An 11111-nucleotide genomic window follows, 5' to 3' on the forward strand; every position below is an offset into this window, starting at 1 on the left:
CCATCTAAATCTAAAAAAAAGTTCTATCTAGAAAATGACTTAACTTACACATACACCTGGGAAAGCAGATTCTTCCTGGAGTAGTTTGTGAATGATGTCAAATGGAGGCTTCAGGGAAGAACATAACTTTTTCTTTTTTAAAATACAAATGAATGTGCCGTAGAGACGCACCATGCTGCCAGAGCACAAGGAAACGCCCCGAGAGCATGCTTCTGGAGAATTAGGAGCGAGTATTGTTCTAGCTCTAGCTCTGATGTTCTCATTAGGCCATACTTATAATTTCCAGGATTTTTAACTATGCCTCACGGATAGAAGGTTTGGAGAAATGGCAGTTACGACTTGCACAAGAATACCTGGTGTAAATGGAGATTAGAAGTAGCATTCTGAAGAGAGCTAAATAAGATAGAATTCGTCACTATTTTGTGCATGTGAGGGAAGAGAACACACATAGCAGACCGTGTTAGTGGGGGAAAGTGAAGGAATAGTACACAAAATCTTTTCTCCTGACTTAGCAGCAAACTATTTCAACTGCTTGTGCATTTGCATAAAAATCCATGCATCATACTGAATTCTAATCCATTTCTCACTTAAGCCATACTAATGCTTCATACAACCAAATGAAGCAGAATTAATCAAACCTATTAGATTCATTCCTAATCCCTAAAGGACTTATGTCTTTAGCATTTCCATGCTAACTAAAACTATTAATTGATTTTTTTTCTTAAGATGTCAGATGTGGCTGCCTCCTAAATATACCTATATAACGTCCTAAGAGTTTTTCCCAGGCTTGAAGAACAATTAAAAGCAGAGAAATGTTGAGGAACCCACCCAAGAGGCCAGTTCAAGTGCTGAAACACCTTCCCCAGCTGGCCCAAGCCAAGTCAATCTCTTCCTTCCCCTGGGTTCCCAGAGCTTTCTGGGTGTTGTGAGTTGAATGTGTCATATGTAGGACTGTGGGCCCCTTCATGGGGGGAGAATCAGGTCTTATTTGTGCGGTGTCCCCACAGCACCCTGCAGGGGACAGGTGCTCAGCTAAAGCTGGATTGGGCATGAGGCGGATGAGGTCATCTCTTCTCATGTGAACGTTTAGCTCAACCTCAGTCATGGAGCCTTGTACAGACACTGGCCACAAACCAGGGGCTGAGCTGGCCTCCAGTGACCTCCTAGAAGTAAGCCGAGGCAGCTCTGGTCCAGACCCAGTGCAGGTGTAGGGAGAAGGGGAAAGGGAAGAAACGGCGGCTACCAGTGCACGCTCTGTTCCCCAAGGGAGCTGCTGCCTGCATAGGACAAGCAGGACAGGACAGGGGTGCCCGTGAACACATCAAAAGGATGGCAAGAGTCTTTCTGGAAGGACTGGCTATTGAGAAAACCTTGGCTCCTTCCCTTGGGCACCTCCTCAATCTGATCCAAGATACTCTGTGATCATCACTTCACTGCCTTCAAATCTCCCAGTGAAATTAAGGCTGGGTCACAATTCATGACACCAGATGCTACATAGAAAGTAAGTCAAGATATAAAAGAAAACCATTTATAATAAAAAATGTCTTAGTTGTAAGACTGAGAGAAGCTAATCAGCATACCACCAAACTGCTACAGTTGTTGGGGGGTGGGGTGGGTAGAAAATATCATTGGAAAAAAGGATCCATCAGACAGAGGTACAAAAGCTGGGCGTGGTCCCAGGCTGTGGCTTCCTGGCTGGACTCTCACACGGTCGTTTCTATGGTTTCAATCACTTCCAGGTCAGACTGCGAGGGGGAGAGAAGGGTGCACTCATCCGGTTCCCAGCTGCTCTCTGGACTGTAATCTTCCTCTGAACTCAGTTCTGCTCCTTCTTCTGTGTCCTCGTCACACGATTCCACGTAGTGGGCCCCGATCGCATTGATCCCAGAGTCTTCAGAACTTGAGGGAGAAGAGCAGTGATCTATTTTTGGTGTATTGCTCTCTTTTGAAATTAAGGCATCGTGTGCAGAGACCTCCTCAGGGCTCATTTTGTGGGAATGTAGCGCCGGCTGCTTCTGCACATAACACATCTTCCCATTAATACATTTAACCTGATAGTTGTCAATAAAGAGGTCTGAGATCATACAGTACCTTGGTGAATCAGGCGGCAGGGGAGGCTGGAAGACAGATGCAAATTTCAGAAAGTGCTCAGTGAGCGAGACTGAGATCTGAATGGTGTTTGTGGGCTCCCGAGGCCTGGCAGGAATCTCGGTGCTTGGAAGCTGTTCCACAGGGGTCATAGGCTGATACATGTATTTGCCTGTGGAGACACAAAAAAAAGACACTTGAAATCTCTAAGTATTACACAAACTATATTAATACAGAGATAATGGTTTCTTTCTGAGGATTCAGAATGTCTTTAAAAATATTTCAGTAACACCTCAAAAGAAACTAGTAATAAAATCATTCAACACTGTTATAGTCAATTAAAAAGTCAGCATGGTATATAATAATTTTCATCTAAAAGACTCTTTCTAAATCTCAATTTATATTTGAGTCTTTCTGATATCTCTGAAGTAGGTAGATGATACTATAATACTTATTTTACAGACAACTTTAAGTAATTTACATATCAAACTAGAACAAAGAATGTCCATAATACAGTAAGGTAAAAAATAGAACTTGCATGGCTGGGCATGGTGGTTCATGCCTGTAATCCCAAGCACTTTGGGAGGCCAAGACAGGCAGATCATTTGAGGTCAGGAGTTCGAGACCAGCCTGGCCAACATGGCGAAACTCATCTCTATTAAAAATACAAAATTTAGCTGGGCGTGGTGGTGCACGCCTGTAATCCCAGTTACTTGGGAGGCTGAGGCAAGAGAATTTCTCGAACCCAGGAGGCGGAGTTGCAGGGAGCCGAGATTGCGCCACTGCACTCTGGCAGTGGACTGCACTCCAGCCTGGGCAACAGAGTGAGACCCTGTCTCAAAAAAAAAAAAAAAAGTTGTAAGTAGTATAATGTACTGTAAAATTATATTTCCATGTTTATCTCTGTGTTAATGTATATATTCTTCCAGTTTTTAAATGTGTATAAGTTGATTATCAGAATTTCAGGAGATTTTCACTTTCTAGGTTTCTCTTTTTGCCATATTTGCACACTTATATACAATAGGTAATGGCCTGCTGGATCATCCTGGCCATGCTCAATGACTGGAGTAAGGGTTAGGGTGTGAAATGATTCCTCGCAGGACCAAAGATCATCAGAGGCCTAAACAGGAGGTATTCTCTCTGACGCCAATTCCACAGGCACTAAGCAACCTAAGCCAAGCAGAAGCAAAGGGCAAATGCACAGGGAGATGCAGAGGACAGCCTGCTGGATGTTTCTAGGAGACCAGCAGGCTTATCTCCAAGCCTTCCTCTCTGCTCTGAGCCCTCAACTGTTTCCCGCTTAGTTTACATGGAAGTAAAACCTAAATGGATTTGGTCTGAATGTGTCCCTTTCCTCATTCCATTTTTCATTCAACATCTAACAAAGCCTCCCACATGCCAAGTGCTAAGGAAATAGAGTTGAAAATATCCAATCTGTAAGTCTAGAGTGATTTCTTTTTTTTTTTTTTTTTTGAGACGGAGTTTCACTCTTGTTACCCAGGCTGGAGTGCAATGGCGCGATCTCGGCTCACCGCAACCTCCGCCTCCTGGGTTCAGGCAATTCTCCTGCCTCAGCCTCCTGAGTAGCTGGGATTACAGGCACGCACCACCATGCCCAGCTAATTTTTTGTATTTTTAGTAGAGACGGGGTTTCACCATGTTGACCAGGATGGTCTCGATCTCTTGACCTCGTGATCCACCCGCCTCGGCCTCCCAAAGTGCTGGGATTACAGGCTTGAGCCACCGCGCCCGGCAGTCTAGAGTGATTTCAAAACAAAAAGCTAAAGCAGGGATGGGGGGGCAGGGCCAAAAAAAACTCCAGAGTCAAGTAGCCACAATTGTGGACATCATTTTTGGAGTTTTCCTAATTTAGCCAATTTATCAGTTCATGTTGTATCTTCTGCACATTGTTGACAAGGGTTTTAACCTTAGCACTACCTGCATTTTGGACCAGATAATTCTTCGTTGTGGTGGGGGGGAGGGGGAGGACGGCGCTATCCGACGCGCTGCAGGGTGTTTAGCAGCATCTTTGGCCTCTACCCACTAGATGTCAGCAGCAGCTCCTCCCCAAAGGAGACAAATTCCCCAAGGGGTGAAATCAGCCCGGTCAAGAACCACTGATTATGGTATCTTCATGAGCATCTTTTCCAGGAGAATCACTCGTGTATGGCTCTTGCTCCTGTTTCTTTCTTTGTCAGGCTGGAAATCCTTCTAGGACAGGAATCACATTTGTAAGAAAAACTAGCTTTGGTTTTATAATGTTAATGAAGCCACAGAGGAGTAGCAGTTTCAGATTAGAAGTGTAAGTAGTAAAGTTGCCACAAATCATGCAATCTCAGTAATCTATTCAGATCAGCCAAGCTTGCTTGTATTTTTTGTTTTTTGACTCCTATACCAAAAGAGCCATTCAGGTACCACAATTTCTTTATAACCAAATTACTCTAAAAATACCTTCGTTTTCATCCTGGGGTACCACATGAAAAAGGTACACTTAAAGTCGTTAAGGCTCTGGGTTTCCAGGGTGCTTCCAAGCCCAGACAGACCTCATGTAAAGCCCATGGTCTGATAAAAACGTGAGAAGAACCCAGTCACACCTGCCTGGGAGAACTATGTTTAAAATATACCAGGCATTTTTGTTTCTCTAGATCTTTAAAATAATTATTACTTGTCAGGAAGAGTTAAAATCAGGGCAGATCTAAGAGCTGACATGGTAGGACCTCTGCCCCTAAGCACTGTGAACAATATTGGCTGAAGGGCTAAAGAAGGCTGACCTTTAAGCCTCCCTCCAGACCCTCCAGAGCAATGTATGTTTGGGCACGCCATAGAGAACGGACTTAGAGAACCTGGGGAACTACTCTTCTGTCCACAGAGTGGTAAATAAAACATGGAATGAGGGCTTCGTCTTTTCCATTCTTGGCTGGTAGTTATGAGCTCAGGAGGCTGTGGAAGGGAGGCAGTCAAGAAGTGCTTGTATACGCTGATCAGGTTCATCCTGCCCTAAGTAACCTGTGGTTTAGTCAGTCACTTGACACAGCCATAGGAGGATCCTCAGAGTTGATTCATGCCGTCCAGAACCATCCTCAGATCCGGGGGAACAAGGCTTTATTTGTCCAGAGATAGAGGAAAAAGGTGAAGCCTGGCTTTAGGACTCCCCTCACTCCTTTTTTTCCTTCCCTTATCTTTGTTTCTTCATAATATCTTTACTTTCTTTCCTCTTGGCTCTTCCACTCTTTCTTTCTCTGGTCCCCTCTCATCCAAAGCTCTATTTTTCTTTCTCGAAGTGCTGTGCTATGGACTGAATGTTTGTATCCCCCTAAAATTCATGTTGAAACCCTAATCCCCTATGTGATGGTATCTGGGAGGTGGGGCCTTTGAGGAGTAATTAGGTTTAAATGAGGTATGAAGGGTAGAGCCTCTGTAATTGGTTTAGTGCCCTATGAGAAGAGGGAGAGATCAGATCCCTTTCTCTCTCCCCCAAGTGAGGATACAGCATCTGCAAACCAGGATGAATGTCCTCAGCAAACACTGACTCTGCCTCAGTCTTGGAATTCTCAGCTTGTAAACCATGAGAAATACACGTTTGTTGTTTAAGCCACCCGGTCTATGGTATTTTCTTAGAGCAGCCCAATCCGACCAGGATGTATAGTAAAGAGAAATGCAGCTGGGTGAGGAAGATGAGAACCAGATTCCACTTCCTTCTACAAGGTATGCCTAGTAAATGTGTTTACTTAGAGTGAGGGTGAGAGCCCATGATCTGGTGATACGGGGACACAAAGAAAAAGAGAAAGAAAATAGTAAAGATGGCCACATTAAAAAATAAAAAAACCTTTAGTAACCACCTTTGAAATATCAATTATTATATAATACTCTATTGTTTATGAACACATAAATAATTAAACTCACATCAAAGATCCCTGGGGTATCCTATGCTGAGAATCCGTGTTCATAAGGATAGCTCCCAGGCACTGCAAGACCCTGAGTTATCAGAGATTCAATTATGTTTACTGTACTATGAGAATAAAATGAACACACTTCTTCAACAGCAAGGATTTCTGGAGATTTAACCAAGAAATTCAATAACCACTATATTCTCTGAACAATCGTAATTAAGAGTTTACTGTGTTACTTAAAGGATAAATAGATGAGAATGTTTAAACCCTAAAGCTCTAAAAGGAGAAGATACTCAGAGTGAGGGCTTAGAGAAAAATAGAGAGCAAAAGGAGGATTCATTTGATCCAGCAATTCCACTTTTGGGTCATACCTGAAAGAATGGAAAGCAAGGTCTCAGGGGTATTTGAACATCCATGTTCACAGCAGCATAATTCACAATATCTAAAAGGTGGAAGCAACCCAAGTGTCCCCATGGATGAGCAGATAACAGGCCACATATATGTAAAATATAACACAAGCCTTGAAAAGGAAGGAAATCCTGACCCATGCTACAACTGGAAGAACCCTGAGAATAAGTGAAATAAGCCAGACACGGTAAGACAAACACTATATGATCCCACTTCTTTGATGTATCTAAAGTAGCCAATTCATAGAAACTGAAAGTAGAATGGTGTTTGCCAGGGACTGGACATACCGGGAAATGGGGAGTTGCTGTTTAATGGGTACAGACTGAGCTTTAGAAAACGAAAAGAGATGTGGAAATGGATGGTGGTGATGGCTGCACAATATAAATGTACCTAACACCACTGAACTGTACATGTAAAAATGGTTAAGATGGGCCAGGCTTGGTGGCTCACACCTGTAATCCCAGCACTTTGGGAGGCCGAGGTGGGTGGATCACGAGGTCAGGAGTTTGGACTAGCCTGACCAACATGGTGAAACCCTGTCTCTACCAAAAATACAAAAATTAGCTGGGCGTGGTGGCATGTGCCTGTAGTCCCAGCTACTCAGGAGGCAGGAGAATCGCTTGAACCCGGGAGGCGAAGGTTGCAGTGAGCCGTGATTGCGCCACTGCATTCCAGCCTGGAGGANAAAAAAAAAAAAAAAAAAAGTTATATTTTACCAAAACGTACCCCAAAAAAGTGGCCTGAGGTTACCTGCATCCATAGTTCAGTTCTTTGACTTTATATATTTTAAATTAGTTTTATACTTTTAGTGTAATTTACGGTATTAACAGACTGAAGGGAAAGAACCCATATGATCCAGAGTATATAAAGAATTCTTATCCCATAAGAAAACAATGAAATTTTCTTAAAAAGAGGTGTGGCTACATAAGAGTAACATGGAGGGATCTTGACGGTGATGGAAATGTTCTGTATCTTTTTTTTTTATTGTACTTTAGGTTCTGGTGTACATGTGCAGATCATGCAGGGTTGTTGCATAGGTACTTACATGGCAAGGTGGTTTGCTGCCTCCACCCCCCCATCACCTATATCTGACATTTCTCCCCCTCCACCCTCACTGCCCCTCCCCTTGCCCCCGCACAACAGACCCCAGTGTGTGATGCTCCCCTCCCTTTGTCCATGTGTTCTCATTGTTCAACGCCCACCTATGAGTGAAAACATGCGGTGTTTAATTTTCTGTTCTTGTGTCAGTTTGCTGAGAATGATGGTTTCCAGATTCATCCATGTCCCTACAAAGGACACAAACTCATCGTTTTTTTATGGCTGCACAGTATTCCATGGTATATATGTAATGTTCTGTATCTTGACTGTATTAATGTCAATACCTCGGTTGTGATATTGTACTACTGTTTTGCAACTTAACTGCCATTGGGAACTAGGAAAAGGGTATATGAGAGCACTGTATTTTTCTTAAAATTTTATATAAACCTATGACTTTTTTCAAAAAAGTATAATCTAAAACAACAGGGGAATAATAACCACAGGAGTGATGATATAACCCTTCCTGGTATATTGTATCAGGAGCTACATGCTGTTGACACATTTCATCGCAGGACATGTTTATTAACTTTGAATGTGCTGCCTGTCTAGGATTCTCCATTGGAATGTTACTATTATTCTCTTTGTAAGATAGGGATAGTGCAAATACCCTTTCTCATCATACTTTCACCCACTAATTTTAGCATGGATAGATGGATCTTGTCTGCAACAAATATTACTGTGGTGTTTGCCAAACAGTCATTTTATTTTTTAAACCACACACGATTCTTCAGATTTTCCATTTACGTCATTCCTTCTACATTTATTAACTGGAATTCTGTGTGTGAAATGGAAGATACCGGGATGAAATCGCATCTTGTCAGACCCAGACAAACTAAAGCCAGGAAGCCTGAAGGCGGGGTGCGGGGGGGGGGGTTCGTTCTTATATTTCTGAGATAAAGACTTGTTTCAAGGACTTTCTAAAATAACCCTATGAGATTCTTTACAACTGCAGCAACTCAGGTAAGATGCTCTGGAACACCTGCCCAGTAATGGCATCTCCACTGACAAACTGAGGTCGTCAACTTGGGTTATAATTCCCAAATAAATTCAACATATTTGGAGACTTTGTTCTGATTTTTTTTCTTGGTTGACATAAGTAAGCACCAAAAGCTGCTCCTTCTCCCTCACTTGTTTATTTACTCAATTATTTATATAAGCATGGACTCATAGATATTTTATTCTGTGTATTGCCACCTGTTACTATCATTTATTTTGTTACTCAAATTGTTACTCAAATTAATTTGTTACTCAAATAGCTCTTGGGACCTCTGTCCTTTCAAGTATTCCCATCCTTGACTGAAGACGTCTTTACTTTCTGGCACCAGAAGACATTACTGGTTTATTTGTACTTTCCCTGCACCAGTCTGGGAATCAGCGATTTCTCCAAGGAGCCCTAGTTCCTTTTATTAAGAGCTTATACACATTCTTCAGCTTGTTGTCAAAATATTCCTGTGAAGTGGAATCTTAGTTTGCTAATGACTCCTTCAAATCACTCTCAGAGCTCATCCATAGGAAAGTGAAGACAATACCTTATGACAGTATCCAGTACCCATTTTTAAAATAATATAAAAATATACATCACAAACCCATTAATTTATCTTGAATCATTTTAAAGGGAGCTGAAATCACTTTCTCAATAATGAAAGTGATCATACAACATGACTAACACAAAAATCAACTGTGACCAGAAAATGAAAAATAAAACTTTTTTGAGGGTAGTGGTACCTGGCTCAACACTGTCAGCTATTTCCCAAAGGCCAATCAAACCACAAATAAGTCACTTCCACTACTAAAGTTTTGATTCATAATATTTCTGATGTTTTCTCCCTTTGGTGTTTGACAATAATATGTCTTTTCAAAATGCCTCAATGAGACACTAAAAAAGATTTATATTCTCATCCTAGCTCTTTGGCTGAAAAAAGAAACAAGTGTTATTACATTCTCAAACTCTTATAACAAGACAGCAGTCACTTCCCAGACTGGGGCCTTGAGACACCCTGTGTTCTTTCTTCAGGAGGATACCCATTACTTAAAAAGGTTTAGATAATGCTCTATTAGTTATTCTGTCATTCTGGGCCCTTCACTTCAGCTAACATTGCAATTTGTAGCACTGTATAATTACATAGCAGATATATTTCCTTGAAGATGTTTCTTTCTCTTGGTTGTAGAGCACAAAGGGAATGGAAAACTTAAACCCAAATACAGAAAATAAACAAAAGAAATGTATGAGCCCTGTTAAGGTACTGTGTGTACCCTGCTCAACTATTTGATCAGTTGTACACTTTGATTCTTAAAAAAAGATCCTTTGGGGGGAAAATGAGCATTTTGCTTTTGCAGAGAGTTTCATCGTTGTTAAATGTGTGTCCTCCTTGACACATGAAGTATACTGCTCTCAGGGAATGCAAAGTAATTTAAATATTTGTGCAAGCAAAATATAATTAGAAAGGTAAATGTACTGAAAAAAATGAGTGGCCTGAGGAAAACTGCATGCACAGTTCAGTTCTTTGACTTTATATATTGAATTACAATTATGTTTATTTTATTCCCAAGGGCATTCATTATTTTGAAAGTAATGTTAAATATTCTAATTTAGAAATTTCTGAAAGGCGCATTTTTCACTGGATAGCATATCACAAACCAAAAGCAAATGAACTTAGTATTTATTATAGCCAATCTTTTTGTGGCCTGACCCTTCATCCTGCCTCACTGGCATTCACATCAATATTTTTGTACTTTGAGCTGTGAGGACACTAAAGTTTGCCTATTTCCCAACACGTTGAAATTCTCAATCAGAAATGTCTGCAAGATCCCAGTTTCTTCATTTGAAAACTGTATGTGTAACTCCTTTAGTGTGGCGGAGCATATTAACATAAAACAAATCCAGTGACACAGCCCACCAGAAGCATGGCTTAGTTACTCATTTAGCAAATCCTTACTGCATGTCTACCATGTTTATGCTACTAAGTCAGATGCTATGGGAAATAAAATGAAACAGTATGTAGTCATGCTTCTAGGAGCTTGCAGATTGATATAGAAGATACAAAAGTAAAACAAGAGTTGAGTAAGACTATAGGACTATATACAAGGGTGTTCATGAGGCAGTGAAACAGGATTCCAGGTTTCACTGAAGGACTTTACATGGCCATTAAAAGACAGAGACCTGTACTGTAGCAAGCAGAATGGCTCCAATGTATTAGCGCAGCATTTGGAGTTAGACAGTTGACCAAGATGGCGAAGAAGAATAAAGTTTCTGAGGAAGACTGAGGCTGGATGGGGTTGGAAAGCAAAGCCAAGGAGTTCAGATTTGGGTGGCCATGGTGAATGGCTCAAGATCACTGAGGAAGCAGGTAATGATAAAAGGAGGGCTGTAGAGAATGTGGTCAGGTAAATGTTTGCTGATGGACTGGAAAGAGGAGATGGGAGTTAAGAGGCTGCTACAGATTTTCAAGCATGAGGTTCTGATCTAAGTCAGGTGACTTGGAAGAGGAGGAAACACAGGAGACACATCTTGTGAAGGTGGCAAAGCCCAGGGGGTTAAGACAAACACCATGGACTCAGACACACCTGGATACGAATCCCAACTCTGCTATCTAAGAGCTGTTTGACTTTTTTTTTTTTTTTTTTTTT

General features: G+C 41.5%; 1 protein-coding gene across 1 annotated transcript in view; it reads right to left on the minus strand.

Annotated features, from left to right (window-relative positions):
• Positions 1 to 1514: 1514 nt before the first annotated feature.
• CUNH3orf70 (chromosome unknown C3orf70 homolog) overlaps positions 1515 to 11111 on the minus strand; it is a 74760-nt gene continuing 65163 nt past the window's right edge. Inside the window, exon 2 of the mRNA XM_017538385.2 lies at positions 1515 to 2260. Within this exon, the coding sequence (XP_017393874.1) occupies positions 1704 to 2260 (557 nt within the window). The 3' untranslated portion in view covers positions 1515 to 1703. The remainder of the gene's footprint in view (positions 2261 to 11111) is intronic.

This window comes from Cebus imitator, unplaced genomic scaffold (genome assembly GCF_001604975.1).
Source record: "Cebus imitator isolate Cc_AM_T3 unplaced genomic scaffold, Cebus_imitator-1.0 Scaffold111, whole genome shotgun sequence".
NCBI lineage: Eukaryota > Metazoa > Chordata > Mammalia > Primates > Cebidae > Cebus > Cebus imitator.